The sequence below is a fragment of the Oreochromis niloticus genome, linkage group LG11 (assembly GCF_001858045.2).
Source record: "Oreochromis niloticus isolate F11D_XX linkage group LG11, O_niloticus_UMD_NMBU, whole genome shotgun sequence".
Classification (NCBI taxonomy): Eukaryota; Metazoa; Chordata; class Actinopteri; order Cichliformes; family Cichlidae; genus Oreochromis; species Oreochromis niloticus.
This window is the reverse complement of record NC_031976.2, coordinates 35,806,498-35,826,245: the sequence shown is the minus strand read 5'-3', so window position 1 is coordinate 35,826,245 and position 19,748 is coordinate 35,806,498. Positions and strand designations below refer to the sequence as shown.

The 19,748-nt window shown below is 37.0% G+C and overlaps 3 protein-coding genes across 4 annotated transcripts; all 3 read left to right on the top strand.

Annotated features, from left to right (window-relative positions):
* Positions 1–1,972: 1,972 nt before the first annotated feature.
* On the top strand, positions 1,973–3,898 carry LOC100698958 (uncharacterized). Its single transcript, XM_003451273.4, has 5 exons — positions 1,973–2,302; positions 2,386–2,496; positions 3,176–3,232; positions 3,336–3,506; positions 3,652–3,898. The coding sequence occupies exons 1-5, from the start codon at positions 2,201–2,203 to the stop codon at positions 3,832–3,834; spliced, it is 624 nt and encodes a 207-aa protein (XP_003451321.1). The 5' UTR covers positions 1,973–2,200; the 3' UTR covers positions 3,835–3,898.
* A 2,413-nt stretch (positions 3,899–6,311) lies between these two features.
* Positions 6,312–8,665, top strand: LOC106098694 (uncharacterized). Its single transcript, XM_013275014.2, has 7 exons — positions 6,312–6,369; positions 6,862–6,950; positions 7,026–7,136; positions 7,275–7,331; positions 7,410–7,577; positions 7,702–7,818; positions 8,024–8,665. The coding sequence occupies exons 2-7, from the start codon at positions 6,915–6,917 to the stop codon at positions 8,126–8,128; spliced, it is 594 nt and encodes a 197-aa protein (XP_013130468.1). The 5' UTR covers positions 6,312–6,369; positions 6,862–6,914; the 3' UTR covers positions 8,129–8,665.
* A 536-nt stretch (positions 8,666–9,201) lies between these two features.
* On the top strand, positions 9,202–13,770 carry LOC102078542 (uncharacterized). Of its 2 annotated transcripts, none has more exons than XM_005456096.4 (7): positions 9,202–9,261; positions 10,801–10,938; positions 11,011–11,121; positions 11,229–11,285; positions 11,366–11,533; positions 11,625–11,741; positions 12,760–13,770. In XM_005456096.4, exons 2-7 carry the CDS (start codon positions 10,828–10,830, stop codon positions 12,826–12,828), a joined length of 633 nt encoding a protein of 210 aa, XP_005456153.1. In that variant the 5' UTR covers positions 9,202–9,261; positions 10,801–10,827; the 3' UTR covers positions 12,829–13,770. The 2 variants fall into 2 exon arrangements, with proteins under 2 accessions (XP_005456153.1, XP_013130471.1); XM_013275017.3 differs by having other exon boundaries at positions 12,757–13,770.
* Positions 13,771–19,748: the final 5,978 nt, after the last annotated feature.

Sequence of the window (19,748 nt, the reverse complement as noted above, 5' to 3'; positions counted from 1 at the left end):
ACTATATATTATAAACATTTTTTATAGACATATAAAACATTTTCTGTAAAACTTTTTTGTATTACTGACATTGTGTTGTTTTTTTTAAAAAAAAATTAATAAAAAGTTTAGCTAAAATGATGATAATTTATGACAATAATAATTTAGCAAATAAACGTTTTCATGAGGCTCCATCAAATTTGGGATTATTGAAAAGAATAACGGTGCTCTCTGGTGGCCACATAGTATGAAAGCAGACGTGTCACTACATTAACCTCAAGATAAGGAACCAGATTATAATAATCAAAGCGCCGATTTTTATCTATGTATTTAGGCATTAAGTGAAACAGCAAATAGTTGTAGAAATGCAGGTGACTGTTCGTAGGATTTTAGTGGAAGCACAAAAAACCTCCAAGAAGTGTGTTGTATTATAACATAATTATTAATTATTTTTGCAGGGTATTTAAGTATTAAATAACTACTATTGTTGATCACAACATGAGCTTGAAACAGCGTTATTGCTAAACTTTTAAGAAACAGATGAACGTGACAGAAAATCGTAACTGCGCCAATCCTCCAAAAGTTTACAAGAAAATGAATCACTGACGGGATTTGTGCTGCGTGTTTTGGTGGTGATTGCAGAGGTGGGAAGTAACGAAGTACAAATACTTTGTCACTGTACTTAAGTAGAATTTTCAGGTATCTGAAGTTTACTTGAGTATTTATTTATTTAGTTAGTTAGTTATTTTTAGTGGGGGGTTTGTTGTTGTTTTTTGGGTCTGTAGGCTACATGTGACATTATATTTCTTCATATTGTGAAAGGTGGCACAAATCAAACTGAGGCAGACTACCTGTGTTATGCTCTACAGGTTAGTGCAGGATAAACAGGTTAGCTTGCTGTACTGTGATGGATTTAGATCAACAAGCCTGCACTACTACTCAATCTACTGGAACTATTAAAAAAAAAGCATGTACAAAACTCCACAATGATAGACTGATTAGAATGATTTCAGGTAGAACTGCTACATTTTATTAAACAGAAGCTGTCAACTCTGCTGTCTTGAGTGGGCAACCATGAGGAAACAGTTCCTTTTAAGTTGTAGATTCAACCTGCTTCATATTTTTGGCCACCAGATGCTACCAAAGAAGATTATGTTGAAAAGCTTTGAGTAATGAACCCTTTATCGATACAAGCTTCGATGCTTCAGAAAGCTTCATCTGGCTGTCACTAGCACTAAGCTGACACTTATAAACACTAATGAACTAAACAGGAAACCTCTAAATGAACAGGACACCTGGGATGAGGGGAAAATTGACGACGATGTAACAAAGAGCAGTGGCAGAAACAGACAATATATACACAATAGGAAAGTAACACATGCACAAGAGCGGGAAAACAAAAAGATGAAACACACAGAGGAGAATGTGGGACCAGGAAAGGGAAAAACACAGGATGCAGGACTACAGACATAATAACAACACAAGAGAGGGAACACAGAGAAACCAGACAAACACAAGGACACAACCAGGGAGACAAGGATCACAAAAGGAAACTAACAGCTAAGGAACAGAACTAGAAACATATACATAATCCAAGTAACCATGACAACATTAAAGTTATCTTTTTTTATTAGCTGCAACAGAAGAAATGTCACATTTTGACCTTTTCCCCATGTCCCACTTGAAGCCACCATTGCATCATACAGCACTTAATAATATATACATACCACAGGTGAATGGAAGATTAAAAAAGCAGATGTATTATGAATAGATGTATTAAAGAATAATACAGAAAAGACAGAAACACAACATGCTTTACTTTGTCCTCTGTTGCATATTTTACAGTCACTAAATAAATAATGGCAGGCAAAGGACACAAGCATTATCTCGCTGCCTTAGAGCACACCAACGGCTTTAATACACCTGCACGTTTGGATTTGATAGGTTTGTTGACTGATAATTGTGACTCTGTTTGCTTTAAGCATTGAGAATTTGGCGCATTCAAATGTGGGTCCTCTGCAAATACCCACCCCTCACATGCACACATGAACCAAAAATGAGAGACCACCTGTGTGAGCTCCAACCTCTAGAGAGGTAGCAAGACGACACATTTCTTTGGTGGGAGGCACATTCCCACTGCTGAACAAAAGGACAGAAACGTCTTTCAAGTTTTAGGTGTCGGCCCATCATCAAAAAAAGGAAGCTGGCAAATCGCGAGAAGATGCTTCCATCAGTGTGTCACATCCTGAAGTTTCTTTGCTGCAGTCCAAAGATTTGCTGCTGTTTGCATCTGCTGCAGGTCTTTGATGCTGCAGCTATTGGGGTGAGAACATAAAAGAAATGTATCATCCAGCTGTTAAAAGGTAATTTTAAGCTTTTACAGTAATTGTTCTGAATCCTTTACAGACTATACAGATCTTAGTGGGCCTGTTTAACATTGGACTTGGGCCGGGACGAACAAGCACACATCCTGGGGACCTCACCAGCCTGGGAGCTGCTTACTGGCTGGGTGCTGTGGTAAAATAATCTTCTTTTTCCCCTTAGTGTTGCGTATTTAGCATTTTTTGTGGTAGAAGAGTTTTGTATTTTGACCTGCAGGAAAAAAGAAGGCCTTTTTTAAATTAATGTGTCTTTTATGCATATGTTAGTTATCCCATCATTTGTAGGTCCAAATATTTAATGTTGGGAGTCATTCTTCAATCTACAGCTGTACACTTCGTGGCAGCTGTCAATCGGACTTCACAACAGCTCAAATCAATCTGCTCATACCTCATGATGGGCTTGGTGTTGTAGCTCCTCCCCCTATGTGTCAACTTTCTGCTGATTGACTTTAACAAAAACAGCAGTGAGGTGGGGCTGTTTGCTTGACATGACCAAATTAAGATGATCTGTTCTCGATGACACCGTACCAAACGCTAGCTGTCCCTTTGTCACAAGGGTCATCAAAGCAGGTAGCTCTGGTGGAGTTTTACACCAGATGTCCTTCCTGATACAATCTGAAAAGAATTTATGTTTCCAGCTGGAACTTATTTGGCAACCTGCTAAGCAAAGGGGTAAAATCACCCGAAACTAAAGTCTATAACTTTTCAATAAATACATTAACAATTTGTTAAATGGTCTATTGCCTTTTTTAAAAAATGTAGTTTTCTTGAATTTATGATCACCTCTAATATCATGTCTACTGACCTCTCACCAGTTCATTGTTAGTGGAATTGTGTCCATTTTGGCTGGACAACTCCGTTCATCCTGTTTGGTAAGAAAATTCATAAAGACTGTGCTATAAATAAGATTGTAAATAAAAAAATGTGTTAGAAAACTTGTTTCTAAGTTTTAATTTTATAAATGTCTCCTCTCAGATGGGCTTCTCTGTTTTCATAAATATTGCTGGTGGGATCTTTGCCATTGCTGCCATTGTGCTGTATGGCATAGACCTGAGAGACGCCTCTCTCCTCTGGATTTGTGACCGCAGCAGCGATGATGCTGTTCATTATGAAGACAACTGCAGAAATGTAGCACTTTTTGCCCAAGTAAGCCAGCCTAAACACACATTTACAGCGTACATACCATAACTGCAGCATGCTAGCCATGTGAGTTGCTCTGTACAGTGCTGTATGACAATTTTTGAGGTAAATTGTGTCTTTTCTTTATTTTACTTTGTTCTAAAATCATCAGAAATTACTGAAATCCTTGGACATCACACTGATCACCCTGGCTCTTCTTCAGCTGGCTGTCAATATTCGTTATGCTATTTGGGGCATCAGAGCTCTGTGTCCACAGGGTGACAAAGATGTCGAGGAACAGTTGCCACAAGTCATGGAAGAGATCATCCCGATCCATCCCGGAAATGAAAACTGACCTCGTGAACACATGAATGCATGAGCTGCACATTTACTTCTGTTTCTCTGAACTCCAGCAGAACTTTGCCCAGTATCTCTCTGTATATCCTCATCTGCTTGTAAATGATTTCTTTGATTCTTGAATAAAAATAAAAGTAAAAGTAAAGTAAAACTATTTGTTTTGTTCTTCAGTTCTTCAGTTTCTGGCTTTTTCCACCATTGAGAAGTGCTTGAAATATTTTTTTATGCTAATTTTCTGATTTCATTGTGTAAAGAAATGAGAAGACTTCTCTGTTCTACACACACGTACAATAAATGATAAGAATGCACCTTTGCAGATATAAAATTGACAACTCACAGTATGAGTTAAAAGTTTTCATTTTCTACCACTGGTGAGTTTAGACCCCTCCAAGCACCCCTAAATTTAATCACTGGACCCCTAAAAATAACTATACTAAAAGCAGTAATGATGGGCAATTTGCCCATATTCATATAATGGAATGCTTATGGTCGGTTTGTGTGCTTTGCAATAACATATTTAAAAATGTCAGTGGACATCCTAGCATACTTACTGACATGAATAGCTGTCACAGTTAGAGGAAGCAGACTGTGGGAAGTGTGAATAGTGGACCCAAACGCAGACACTTGGAAACCAACTGTAATTTAACAAAAGGTGAGACGTTTATTGAAAGATGATGAAAAGGTACAAAACAAAGGGCAAGGCGAACCAATCCGAAACTAAACACTAACTAAACTGGGTAAACTAGAACTGAACATGAAAAAACCTGGACATGAGTAACATGAATACTTGGAAACATGGTGTGAAACACAACAGACGACCTGACAAAGAATAAATGAAAACTCACAGATTATATATAAGCAGGAGGTGAAACTGAACACATTGAACATGGAACACAAGACCTTCAAAATAAAACAGGAAGCACGCAGACTAAGACACACAGACCTGACATGGTGATAGTTAAGGAGAGGATGAGGGAACATGGATAAACATGACAGACAGATGAGACATGGAATGAACACAAGAAGGGGGAACGTGGGAACAGAAAAGGGACCCGTGCACATAAACACAAACACAGAGAGGGACACAGTGGACAGAGACACAAGGGGAACCTAAATGGACAATTACACATGACAAAGAGAGGAGACGACGTGAGACAAAGATATCACTCAAACAAACACAGGGCGATGGAGACTTGACAGACTCGCACACTGAAGACACGACACAATTACCACCATAGTGGGGAAGACACACCTGAGATGAATCTAGACAGATGAGAACTAAATAGGGAAACAGAACTCGCTATCAACAGAACCAGCTGAAGCCCAAACTATACAAACAAGAACATCATAATACAAAAAAGCATAAAACTGAAAATACTTGGTCAAAAACCCGGAACCCTGACAGTAGTAGCATTTGACAGGATTCACATCACTCCAAATATGGCTTGAACAGAATGGCTGCCACTCTATTAATGTGAAAGACCTCAAACCTGTTCTCCACTCTTTGATTTGGGATGTGCCGAGTCTGCACAATAAAGGGAGGGTTTGTGTGAATCAAAAACTTTCATGTAAAAGCAGCTGTCTTGCCAGTTCTATCACTAGAAACTTTCAGTAAAGCAGTTTCTGTGGAGTGGGGCTTATGAAGCCCAGACTGAAATTTCTCAAAGATCTCATGCTTTTCCCTAAAAGAAATCAGCTGTTCTGCCACAGTTTTTTCAAGAAGCTCTGACATAAAAGGGATCTTAATAATAATAATACATTTTATTTAAAAAAGCGCCTTTCAAAACACTCAAGGACACTGTACACAGCAGAATAGAGACAAGCAATGACAACAACAAGCATAACAATTTACAAAATTAGAAAGCTAAAACACAGAGCAAATTTAAAATAGCAGAATGGAAAAGCTTATGTGGAATAGGCTATTGTAAACAGGTGAGCTTTGAGTCTAGGCTTAAAGAGAGAGAGGGAAGTGATATTCCTTATTCCAGGAGGAAGGGAATTCCTGAGTCGAGGAGCAGAGCAGCAGAAAGCCCCATGGTGGCTAGCCGAGGGGAAGGGACGGAAAGAGAAAGAGAGGAAGAAGATCTGAGACACCGAGAAGGAATGGTGATCTGGACCAGATCAGAGAGGTATGAAGGGGAGAGGTGATGGATCACCTTAAATGTGTATAAAAGTATCTTGAAATTGATGCAGTATTTAACAGGGAGCCAATGAAGCTACTGCAGGACGGGGGTGATGTGGTGAATAGAAGGGGTCCCGGTGTGGCCTTTTGTGTGTGTGGGACCAGAGACCATAGAGTCAGTAATGGATAAAAAGTCAGTTGCTGTGTTACAGTCAGTGTCATCCACATGAATGTTAAAATCAATTTAACTTTCTCAAGTTTAATAATTGAAGATAACAAAAACTGTAAAATCAGTGAGAAAAACTTTTATTTTGAAGAAACAGGTGGTGACAGGAAGGACCACTGTTATTTTGTTTATTTAAACTTCTCATTGGCAAAACAGACTCAGTGCCGGGAACCAGAGCCTGCTAGGTAAGAACACTGCACAGAACAAACTCACTCCTTACTTACAAAATGTAACATGTTTAACATGTCGAATAGTTTTATGTTACTTTAGCTGTGAGCTGACGCTTTTCTTGTGAATATTATATTGTGAAAATCTTTATTATCACATAACTTTTTTCATGAACATAATATGCGACACAAGGAAGTGCAGGGCTTCTCGGAACACTCTGAATTTCCCCTTTTCAACTCGGGTGTCACATGTCAAAACATGTTTGTGAACTTGCAAAATTCATTTTTCAGCATATTCATTCAACACTTGTTCTACAAGAAGCCAGTACATATATATATATATATATAAATATATATATGTATATATATATATATATATATATATATATATAAACACCCAGCACGCCCCTGCGGGCGGTTTATCCTTCAAGCTCGGGTCCTCTACCAGAGGCCTGGGAGCTTGAGGGTCCTGCGCAGTATCTTAGCTAAAATCTCCTTTCCACATTACAGGTGTGAAAGATTTCCAATACTGTTAAAGACGAGAACAACTGTTGCACACCAGGATGTGCATGTACAGGAGCATTATTCCAGTTCTCGGGGTAAGGAGAACTGAAGCTCATACAAACCTTTTAAGTGTAACACAGTGGGATATAACTGTTGTAAAACTTTTACAGGTGATACAGATATTTGTGGGTCTGCTAAACATTGGACTTGGTCCAGGACGAACCAGCATGTATCCTGGCGATTTGACCAACATGGGAGCTGCTTACTGGCTTGGAGCTGTGGTACAAATACAACCTTTCCCATCATTCTTTAATCATATTTGAAAATATTATTTATTATTATTATTATATTTATTTATTATTAATAATATTTCATGCTATTTAATATTTCCCTTTTCATGTTAATTTTTCTCCCTTCAGTACATCATAACTGGAATCTTCACAATTACTCTCAACTGCTGTCCCTATTTTGTCTCAGTAAGCAAAGACTGAAGTTCAAGAGGAAAGTACATTATTTTAGATCATTATCAAAAGACTAACAGAAGTTCTCCACAGGTGATCTTTGCTGTGACTGTGAACATAATCAGCTCCATCTATGCCATCATTGGCATTGTGCTGTATGCTTTAGACCTTGATAATTCCGCTTTCATCGGCTTTTGTCAAAACAGCCAGCCCAGCGAGGAGTATTTCAATGAATGTGAACTTTTGGCATACATTACTCAGGTGAGCACGCTTTTAAAACAAGTGATTGTTTTTATCCCATACTATAGTTTTTTTAAAATTTTATTTGACAGTTTAATATAAGTACTCAGAGTCCAATAAAATTCTTTTATTCTCTTATTAACAGAGATTGGTGATAGACATGGACATTACTTTGATTGTCCTGGCTGTTCTCCAGCTCGGGGTCTCCATTGCCATCACAGTTTTGGGCATCAGGGCTCTGTGCGGCAGATGGAAGGAAAAAGTATGAATCAAAACAAACACACAAAATATTAGTTTAGATGCCGGTGCAGGTAGAGCTGAATTAACATGTTAGCATAACATGAATAATCCTATTAAAAACTAAAGGCTAAAATGCTGGTGCTATAAGAACAAAGATAAATAATCAGTAAATCATTACATAATCATGATCTAATGTTATTGAAGTGCACTGTGTTTTGTGTCTGCAGGGTGTCAACGATACTGAGATTCACCAGCCAATTTTGAAGGAAGTTCTCATGATGAGTCCCGGTGCTGAAAAAGGATTCACTCTAATGTTTGGATCCTTGAAATAAATCCTCAAGATTTACTAACAGAATCAAATCAAAACTGCATTACAAAAGTAATAATGTTTAGTGTTGGCTGTAACTGTAAAGCTGTTTCTTAAGTCAATTCATTCATTCTAATTCATTTTCTAAAATGCAGATTTTGTATTCTACAAACATATAATAGTAATTAAATGACACAATTGCACATTAGCAAAGCACATCAATGCACGCTATGGGACTACTAGTTTGTCTGTTTTTTCTCATATTTTTAGCTCTTTTAATAAACTGTAACTTCACTGAGTGAATGGAGCGAACTGCAAAATGATAATTTCAATTAATACATATTTTCACTGTTATTTTCACTTATTTTCCCTGTTTTTGTTTGTTTGTTTTGAAAAAGGGCCCAAATGTTGTTTTAGCTTTTGGCTGCATATGACAACAGAAAGAATACATAGTGAATTAGAAATGAAACTGTAAAATGAACCAACCTATAAAAAAAATCAAATAATGAGCTTTATGTATTGTTCTTACTCTTTCAATTAAAACGCATAATGAAAACGATGATGACTTTTCAGTTACAGCACTTATCATTTTTATTTTTATAATTATGATAAATTTGTGTATGTGTAGATTTTACATTTAATATTAAAGCGATAGAAGAGGAAAACAAAACACTAGAACATATTTTTTTCTGGAATACCTTCAACAGGTGCCAATTTTATTATTTAAAAAATCTAAAAACCTTAGTCACATGTATTTTTATTCATAGACCATATTATTTTTTTAGATGTGTCACTGCTCTTTTGTTAATGTTAAGATAATGTCTGCACATAATATTTTTAATGTGCAGAAAAACGTCCCTTAAATAAAAGACAAAGAACTGTCTCTGTGTTAAACAAACTTTACCACTGTGTATCGAATCAGCAGGAACAAAATAAAGAGAGCTGGGAATAATTACTTACAGAGTGCCAGGTGGCATCACTGTATTATATTCCAGAAATGCGGAACTTTAACCTGGTTATTGATTTTGCACATTCAGTTTTAAACGGCTTTTATTTTGAAGAAAAGTGTGACACAGGAAGTTCCACTTTTGTTGTTACCTGAGTTTGTCATCGGCGCACGAAACTGTTGGCGTTACAGGGCTTGAGGCAGCTCGCCAGGTAAGTCCTCTGCACGAAACTCACACTTGCAGTCATTTATAAAACTTAACGTGAAGCCGCAGACGGAATCATCTGGATTTTTCTCAGTGTTTCCACTGCTTGCAAAAGAAACGAATAGACAAAGAATAATTTATTGTGTAGCCTATTCGTTTTTATTTTGTTCTATTTTGTTTTATTTTAGCTGTTTTGGGGTTAATAATTGATTTTCAAGGTCACATTCAATTACCCTGATTTCTTTTTTGAGTACATATCTTTGCTATAATATAAGAGGCTGAAGGAAGTGCAAATTAAATCTTCTGAGAACTTCATCTGCTGAGAGACAAAACCCGTTCGTAAGCATTCAATCTCAATTACTCTTTCAAATACCAAGCAGCGCTTCCTGTTTTGAAATTACGCATGTCAATCACATTAAATTCCAGCGTAGCTGTGAAGTGGAATATGATAGTGAAAATTACCACTAACACTTCCCACGGGGCAAAATGACATCTTTTCCTCTCCAACCAACAATCCAAGGTTCCTACACTCACCCTGCCATAAACAAAGGAAACAAGTTATCATTTGACAAATGGAATTTGGGGACTTTGAGTAGTTATGATGACAAGCGACAATCAAAAGAAACGCCTACATTGAGGCGATCCAGTGGTTGTTATTTTGTTAAAAGAAAAGAATTCAGGATTTTTAAAAATATCTGGTCATTTGAAAATTTGATATTCCAATATGTCGACTAATATATATATTTTTTCTTTAGAAAAATGAGATAAGAACAATTTTCCCTTTATTCCCGTTTATTTATTTGTTTGTGCTCTATGGTTGCTGGTTATTCCCGTTTGTGGCATTCCAAACAGGAGCAAACAGCGAAGTTGCAGAGCGCCCTCTGGTGGACACTCATAGCACGATTGAAGAGTGTTTCTCCCCATCTCTTCTTTACTTTTTTAATTTTTACTTATTAGATGTTATAAATCCAGTTGTATAGAGTAGCAATAAAATTGATGATGACATCCATGCATTTTCTTTTCTAATTTTATTATGAGAATAGTTATTTAAAAACAACAACAACAAATAAAAACAAAAACCAAACTATGTTTACTATTGCATCCACCTTCTCTCAGATGCGCTTCTGTCCATAATCATGTTACCAGCCATCCTTTGGCCAATGAATCTAATTAGCATGGTTTCAGTGATTTAGAAATCATTATATTTTTATTGTTTTTATTTACATCTCTTCTCAATTTCTGTGGAAACAGGTATTTATAACATAGTAATATATTCCTTTATATTTCACATATGCAAATGCTTAAGTGTATAGAGACAAGTTATCTGTGAAATATCATTATGTAAAATTATATGACACAGCAGGATTACATTATGCAGCATGTCATTACACACTCTCGCTGCATATATTTTAGTTATAGCGATATGTCAGTCTTGTGTTGTTTGAGTTGTGATTTGCTGTTTTGGCTTCATAACTTCCTAATGGGATTTATAATTTCAGTGTGTCTGTTGAACCATGCCTCCTAAAATCTCTTTTCCACTTTGCAGATGTGAGAGTTATCCGTAGTCACTGTGATGACCACAAAAAAGAGCAGATTTCCACCACTGCATCAAACCCTCAAGACTCTCTCCAGCTGTCCAGTGTTCAGGGGGGCGATGCCTAATGGGGCATTTGGAGTTCTTGGGGTGAGGGCAACTCAAACTCTTTAAAAAAATTCATTTTTCATTTGTATGACTGTGTGATTTATTCTTTTACAGACCATACAGATCATGGTGGGGCTGTTTAACATTGGGCTTGGTCCCGGACGCACAAGCACACATCCTGGAGATCTGACCAGCTTAGGAACTCCTTACTGGCTGGGTGCAGTGGTAAAAAATAAAACTGTTGATTTAAGAATAAAAACAAAAGAAGAAATGTTGCATTTAATATTTTTGACTTTAATGAGTTGTTTAATGAGTTGTTGATCCCTGTTCAGTGCATCGCAGCTGGAATCCTTTCCGTTATCATTGGTCAGTGCCCCTGCTTGTGCTTTGTAAGTAAAGACTAAAGTTAAAAGGAAACCTACATTGTTATGGAGCGCAGTGAGGTAAATAATTGAATCTCTCCTCTCAGACATGGTATGCTGTGTTTATGAACATAGCTGGCTGCATCTTCGCCATCACTGGTATTGTGCTGTATGCTATAGACCTGGCAGAAGCCTCTGTTGTCTGGATGTGTGACTTAAACTGGTCCACTGCTCAATACAACGATAACTGCAAATATGTGGCGTTCTTTGCTCAGGTAAATATGCTTTTAAAACATACAGAATAGCATATTTTTGTCATTAATTGTGCACATTGATTGTATTTTGTTAATTATTCCTTTATTGCAGAGTTTGCTGACAGCCATGGACATTACTTTGATCGTGCTCACTGTTCTCCAGCTGTGCGTCTGCATTAGTGCCACAGTTCTGGGAATCAGGGCTCTGGGTAACAGACTGAAGAAAAAAGTATGAACTAAGACAAGCACACACACACACACACACACACACACACACACACAAAGAAAAGAAAAGAAAAGAAAAAAGTAAAAAAACAAAAAACTTTATAATGACACCCTCCTCTGCTCTCCACTATCTTCTAATCTGAAAAATAAAGCCACTGTGCTTTTAGCTAACTAAACTTACATTCTTTCTAATGGTCATCAGGCCAGTCCTCTGGTTTAAAAAAAGAAGTCTTACTGTAAAAAAATATAAGGAAATATGTGTCGATGGCTCTCTTGAGTCTTGACCTGAATAAACCCTTTCCTGATATGGTCTCATTCACTGCATTCAATATGTAGTTCATCAATCTTTGTATTTATTTTTGTAAATTATGCTCCCTTTAAAAGAAAAATCAATGATAGAACACTTTATGCTTTATTACAAACCTACCATGAAAGTGTCCCTCAGTTTCTCAGACCTTGCTCTTGCTCATCATGACCAAATTCAAATCACCAAGATGGTGAAGGACAAACTCTCAACTTGAGGCTTCACAATTTTTCAAATTACATTTTATTTAAGGTACTAGCTATTCTTTACACATGGCTTCATACAGGACGAGTCATCACTCTCCTGGGGAGAAGGCCCCTGTTTAAAACATTGCACCACCACATTTTGTGTTCTTTATGGTATAATGCATGGAATTAGCTTGTGTTGATGGTGTATTTGTAAAACTGTAATTGGCTAAAGTAATCAATTACTGACTTGATTTTCTAAAGCACAAAAACAATGGCACATCGAGGTGTAGGAGTCAAGGTCCTCCTCAGACCACAAAAAGCTCACACCTGTATTTAAAAATGGAATCGTTCCCCAATAGACACTACAGATGATATTTATAGTAGTATTCTTTGTAACGACCTATCAGGTATCAGTTGCTCTGGACTGCTGGATGTGCTGATATAGCTTGACTAAAAACTACATGAAGAAAAACAGATACGCCCTGTAAAATTATCTGTAATTGGCTTTTTACTCTGCTTTGTCTCAGCAGGATCTCAGACATGCTGAGATTTACCAGCCTGTGTTGAAGGAAGTCCTCATGACGTGTCCTGGTGCCTGAAATCAACTACCCTAACATGTGGATGCATGAAAAAGCAATATGTCTTTATAAACCTTGTGTAAATCTATAAGATGCGTTAGTGAAAGGTAATCAAAAGTACAACCCCAACTCTGAAGAGCTGGGATTCTGTGTAAAGTGTAAATAAAGTTAAAATGCAGTGAAAATGAGTAAATCTAAGAAACCCATATTTTATTCACAGTAGAACAGAAATAGATGTCAAATGTTTAAACTGAGAAAATGTAAATTTCAAGAAAAAAACAAAAAGGTAAATTTAAATTTAATAGCAGCAACAAGCCTCACAAAATTTTTTGCCACTGTGTAGCATCACCTCCTCTTTTAACAACAGCCTGCAAATGTCTCAGAGCTGAGGAGACCACACTTTTTTGTTCTGCTCTCCTCGGATGCATGATTGATTTATGAAGCACTCTTCTGTGGTGAAGTCATGTTGTTGGAAAAGATTCAGAGCGCTGTTTATTGTAAAATATAAAATTGCTTCCCCGAAAAATACTACATGAGATCATATGTTGCTGCCCATAAACCTGGATATACCTTTCAGCACTGATGGTGTCTTTCCACATGTGCAAGCGACCAACTCCGCAGGCGCTAACGCAGCTCTAAATCCTGTAGATACAGAGTTCTGAGTGCTGATAAGAAGCTTGATGGTCTCTCTGGTCTGTAGGCTGGGGGATGCATGTTTTTCAAAAAGAATTTCACATTGTGATTCATCTGATCACAGAACAATTTTCCACTTTGCCTCAGAACACTTTATGTAAGCTTTGACTCAGAGAAGATGCCAGCATTCCCAAACTTGTCCAAATATGACTTCTTCTTTGCATAATAGACCATTAATGTGTATTTCTGGAGGTCATTGTGCACTGTTAAAAAAAAAATCCTAGAAAAACAGTAATATTCCGGCAGCTGGGGCGCCAAAATAATACCAGAAAATAACAGAAAATAACTTTCTCATAAAATACGGTTATTTTCAGTAATGACAATACAGTTTGTTGCCCTAATTTTACATGGGATTTTGCCTTTTTCAAGTGCTTTTAAACATTAAATTAGGAACACGTTAATGTGATTAAACAATGAAATTACCCATAAACAAGGTCAATGAATGTGGCAATATGAATAATAATACTTAAATGTACAGAAATATACAGTTAACAGTTGGTTTAAATAATAATGGATTGCATGTCCTGGGACAGACTGACAGAGGCGAGGCTGCCATATCGCACCATCGGCCCCTCTGGCCATCACCAGTAGGTGAAGTGTCTTGACCAAGGACACAACGACCGAGAGTGTCCGAGACGGGGCTCGAACCGGCAACCTTCTGATTACAAGGTGAACTGCCAACTCTTGAGCCACGATCGCCCTAAATAGCAATAATAATAATTATTATTATTTGATGTTAAAAAAGTTTATAAGAATCATTTCATATATTTTTCCATAGCATTACATTTGAATTTAACAGTTCAATCTTTCAAATAATGGACAAATATTTGTGAAATTATGATACATTTGTGAATGTATTTTAACAATCTAAATATGGATATGTACAGAGAAATACATTTAAAAAACAAGAAAATTATGTTTTATTACATTACAGTGATTATATGTTAATTTACATTTGAAATGTGAAATCACAGTCTATTTATGTAAATTTAATGATATTCTAGAAGAACAGAACAAAACTGTAAAATACACAGTAAAATTTTATATTAGGATTTTTTCTTACAGTGTGAGCTGTGTCCACAGACAGTGATTTTTGAAAGTGTTTCTGAGCCCATGCATGGATTCCATTAAAATGATGCCTGTTTTTATTGGCTCTGGAGGAAGATCACAGGCATCTGGTGTTGTTTTTTGGCCTTGTCGGTCGTGCAGAGTCTGAATGTTTTGATGATAGTCTGTACTGTAGATAATTAGATGTTCAACGTTTTTGTAACTTTACATTAAGGAACATTTTTCTGAAATCGTTCCACAATTTGTAGACAGTTTTTGTGGAGTAGAAAACCTCTAACTGCCTTTATTTTTGAGAAAATCTGCCTCTGTGAGATCCTTTTTTATATCCAGTAATCCTACAGACCTGTGGCTCATTAACCTAATTAGTTGCAAAAATGTTGTTCCAGCTATTTCTTTGTTGCCATCAAATTGCTGCAATCAAATTCAAAATAAGCTACTATTTTAAGTGAAACAGTAAAAATCTCTGAGTTTAAACATTTAAAATGTTTTCTGTTCTACTCGGAATAAAATGTGGGTTTATGAGATTTGCAAATCGTTGCATTCACTTTATTCACATTTAACAAAGTGTCCCAACGTTTTGAGAACTGGGGTAGTACAATGTGTAACTATCATATAATAGTTACACAATAAAGACAGTATTTACTCTAAAACCCGTTTCAGTATATTTCAAAATGTTAAGTGTGTTTTCTGCCTGCAAATAATCTTTTACATTTGTTGAATAAAACCTAAATAAATTGCAAAAGATGTGATATTACACTGTGTTCTTTTGTCAGTAATAATATTCAATCAGCTTTCTGCAGGCGTCTCAGTGTGCATGCTGGACACGCTTTGTAAGAAATAAAATGTGAACCAGAGCTATCAGGTTAGCTCAAAGTGGAGCTGATCCTGAACAATTTGTTGAGAACACAGCTGTTATGTGTCGGAACAAGGATGCATCTAAAAGCTGCAGGACGGTAGCTCTCGAGGACTGGGATTGGGCACCCCTGATTTAAACTGTTCTCACATTTTAGATTAAATGTTGTGTGCTGTGATGACATCCACCAGGTGGCATCAATGCATCGCTTTTGTTTTGTTTGTAAATTCTGTGAAGACACATGTAACTTTATGCAACCTTCATAAGAAGAAGAAAAATATTGTATATAGCAACTTTATGAACCAAAGTGACCTAAATATGACACGTCATGCTAGACAACACCTTGAATTCTGTCCCTCTCTAATCTTCCTCCAAACACTAAATGAAATGCAAAATTTGCTTTAATCTGAAAATCGAAACTCGTAGCAAAAAGCAGCAGTTCAGTTCTTTTTCTCCTTAGCCCAGAAAAACTATTTCTATGCTGGATTTCTGAGTTTCATGAGACTTAATCATTGAAATGAAATGAAATACATGAAATGTTTCACTTTACAGGTAATGAATATTTAAAGATTCAAAGCATTTATTGTCATGTGTACCAAGAAAAAGCATTTCTCTGTACAATGAAATTCTTTCTCTGCTGTCCACGCACAGATGCCGGTTAATACGTACAAATAGATAAAATACAAATAGTATGAAGAAATAAATGGAGACAAAAAAATTGAAGTATTAAATAGATTTATGTGCAAAAGAGCTATGAGCTTAATATGCTGGTTTGATATGTGAGATGACCTGATGTGCAGAGATGTTCTGGATTTCACACTTCTGAAACTTCGTCTCGAGGGCAGAAGTGTGAACAGTCTGTGTTGGGGGTGTGTGGGGTCTTTGAGGATGGAGGCAGCTCTCCTCTGGACTCTGTGATGGTAGATGCTCTTCAGAGAGGTCAGTGGGGTCCTGGTGATGTTCTCCGTAGTTGTTATCACTCTCTGCAGTCGTTTGTGGTTCATAGCAGTAGTGCTGCCGTACCATGCAGTGATGCAGCTGGCCAGTGTGCTCTCCACAATGCAGCTGTCGAACCTGCTGAGGATCTTGTCCGACATCCCAAATTTCCTCAGCCTCCTCAGCAGTGTTGGGCAAGTTACTTTGAAATAGTAATTCAATTATAGTTACTAGTTACTTCTTCAAAAAAGTAACTGAGTTAGTAACTGAGTTACAATATTCTAAAAGTAATTAATTACTTGGAAAAGTAACTATTACGTTACTTAAAAAAAAAACAAAGAACGTTTAACCCTCTGGCGTCCAGGGTATAATTGGCCATTTTTTTACTACTCTTGATTTTCTCTCCACATTTTACCTTTAAAAACTATTTACTTTGCCTTGTTTGGTATCATCCTTTTTAGCGCAACCTCACGTGCCTGAATTTACAGTTATGTTCTCATTTTGTCATACTGTATAACCAGAATTGATCTAAAATCAGACAAAAAACATAAAATCACAGTAGAAAAAGTTATATTTTTACTGTAACAACCATAAACATGTTTAATGAATCATATTTCATAACTTCAAATGCAAATATTAATTGTCAATTTTAAAATCCTATGCACAAGTTTTGCAAACAACAAAGTTATTTGCATCCATTTACCTTTTACCCTTTTTTTAAATAACCATTTCAAACTATTTAAAGAACAATCAGCTGTTCTGCATTCAGTAAGATGCCACATAAATTATTTGTGCCACTCCAAAAAAATCATTTCTGTCCACTATAAAGGAGAACATCACAGCCTGATACCTGCAGGCCTGACAGCAGCAGGTGTATCACCTCCGTTTCTACCTGGAGACAGCAGTCGCCTCATTGTTCTGACACACAACACAAAACTATCCACAACACTACACACTAACTACACAAGACAACACATTAACCACACACTCCAAACACGCTAAACATCACAAATCTCACATCTCAAAACTCGCTCTCTCTCTTTTTCTGCTCTCTCTCTTTTTCTGCTCTCTCTCTTTCTCTTTCTCTCTCTCCCTCTCTCTTTCTCTCTCTCTCTTTCTCTCGCCGTCACTCCTAAAACTTTTGTTTGTTTTGTTTTATTGCTCATAAGCAGAGAGTGCTTGCTAGCGCTAACATGAGGAAAAAATTGATGAAAAAACGCAGCGTATATATTGTTTATCATGACTCTGGTTTTACGTGGCCTATCAACACAATTTAAAAACTGGCACCTTGTTGCTTTGTCTTTAAGTGGTCATGTGATTGACTTACCACGACTACTTTATTCTTCCTCAGTCAAACAGCAGCACTCATGCGATTGTTTTGCCTCCTTAGCTCCAGGTGTTGTGCTAGACAGCGATCGTGATTACCATCCGCGGGAGCGCGCAGCTGCTTAAAGCTGTAGCGTCCAGATTACTTACAGCTACTTCCGTGCAACTGATATAACATGCGGTAAGCTGAACACAGCTTCAACCGTCTGTTTGTTGAAAAATAGTAACGGACCGCGTTTCCTTGTTAGTAACTGTAACGCCGTTGTAACGATAGGAATAGTAATTAGTTAGATTACTCGTTACTGAAAAAAGTAACGCCGTTAGTAACGCCGTTACTTGTAACGCCGTTATTCCCATCACTGCTCCTCAGAAAATACAGCCGCTGCTGAGCCTTCTTGACCAACTGTGTGGTGTTCAGAGTCCAGTTGAGGTCCTCAGAGATGTAGACGCCCAGGTATCTAAAGTGGCTCACCCTCTCCACTTCAAGGCCCCGGATAAACAGCGGCTGGTGAGGCCTCCTCTTCTTCCTGAATGACTAGTTATTTTTTAATTAACTTTAATTAAAAATAAAATATTTTTGAAGTAGGGGAGACCGGGGATAGTTGTAACGTGGGTCAGTTGTAACACTTCCAATTTCTCCAATCAGGGCTAAGTTTCAAATGATGTGACTCATCCTGTGCATGCCCAATTCAGTTTTGCTATCACATGTGAAAAATCAGCACGTTTTGTCAAACACAGACAATTTAACACACAAAAAAAGTAATTTGTATGCCAAAAAGTAAGTTTTTCTATTTTATTTCAATTTCTAATAGCATTATCTGCTTTGCAGTTAAACTCATCAAACTTAAATTATGTTATTTGTATGTCTATGGGGATATATTCTGTGTAGGTCTTTAGTGCTAATGTTTTAGCCGTTGGCTGCAATGTTAGCTAGTTCATGGCTATAGGAGTCTGGGTCAGTTGTAACAGCAACAGTCTGGGTTAGTTGTAACAATAATGCAGATGTTACAACTTACCAGACTATTACTTTAACTTATATTAAACAAGTTGGGGCAACGACATCAGCAGAGAGAGGTTCACTGGTCACCTTTGTATATGCGGTTAATGCCATTGGCAACACAATTCCTCCACTGTTTGTGTTCCCACACATACATTATGCAGACCACTGTGTCAGAGATGGACCAGTAGGAAGTATTGGTAGTGGAAATAAATCAGGATGGGTGCAAGAAACAGATTTCCTCATCTTTCTGAAGCACTTTGCAAACCACACCAAGGTAAGCCATGATAAAAAGTAATGGAATTGCGATGCTGGTGCACAACTACATTTTTTCAGCTTCAATGTTATGTTCAAAATTGGTGCAAGAGTTGTAGGTTACAGTGCACACTGAGCCAATGAGGCCAAACTCAAGGAAGACCAACCAAAATTAATGAAATATTCAGTTGCAGAAAATTCCATAATTTGTCTTTTTTGGGGGGTTGGAATATGTTCAAAAGCTAGATTTCTGCATTCTGTCACACACATAGCTACATAAATGGCTCTAAGTGCATTCATGTGTTGAATAAACAAAGATTACATGTTAATGTTTTGTTAGTACCTTTATTTCATGGTGTTACATTTCACCCCAGGATATGTTACAACTAACCCAGACTATGGGGTTAATTGTAACATTTCACTCTTTGTGTTTGAGACCATACCATGCAATGGGTAATTGTGCTGCAGAGAAAATAGCTGCACTATTTAATAGCGGAGACATGTAAATACTTTGCATTAAATTTTGAATCCACTACCTTAAAAGAGCTCCAATTTACAGACAGAAATGTCAAAAATGTTACAACTATCCCCGGTCTCCCCTACACATTTTAAAAGTTGGACACTTGCTGTCTTTCTCATCAGGTTTAATCCACTTAAGTGATTAAATATAGTAGCTGGCCTTTTAGAAGTTTAGAATGTCTCCTGGCAGCCATAAGGATTTGTAGTACTAATACACAATCAAACTGTCACAAAAATGAAAAAAAGAAAAAGAAATATTCTCTGCTATGATTCCTAAAGGCAGCACCAATACTT

Coding starts and splice junctions, on each gene's coding strand:
- LOC100698958 (XM_003451273.4), top strand. CDS start 2,201: ATGCTTCCATCAGTGTGTCACATCCTGAAGTTTCTTTGCTGCAGTCCA. Junction 2,497..3,175: donor CTTACTGGCTGGGTGCTGTG/GTAAAATAATCT, acceptor ACCTCTCACCAG/TTCATTGTTAGTGGAATTGT. Junction 3,233..3,335: donor AACTCCGTTCATCCTGTTTG/GTAAGAAAATTC, acceptor GTCTCCTCTCAG/ATGGGCTTCTCTGTTTTCAT.
- LOC106098694 (XM_013275014.2), top strand. CDS start 6,915: ATGTGCATGTACAGGAGCATTATTCCAGTTCTCGGG. Junction 7,332..7,409: donor GCTGTCCCTATTTTGTCTCA/GTAAGCAAAGAC, acceptor AGTTCTCCACAG/GTGATCTTTGCTGTGACTGT. Junction 7,819..8,023: donor GCGGCAGATGGAAGGAAAAA/GTATGAATCAAA, acceptor TTGTGTCTGCAG/GGTGTCAACGATACTGAGAT.
- LOC102078542 (XM_013275017.3), top strand. CDS start 10,828: ATGACCACAAAAAAGAGCAGATTTCCACCACTGCATCAAACCCTCAAG. Junction 11,122..11,228: donor CTTACTGGCTGGGTGCAGTG/GTAAAAAATAAA, acceptor ATCCCTGTTCAG/TGCATCGCAGCTGGAATCCT. Junction 11,286..11,365: donor AGTGCCCCTGCTTGTGCTTT/GTAAGTAAAGAC, acceptor CTCTCCTCTCAG/ACATGGTATGCTGTGTTTAT.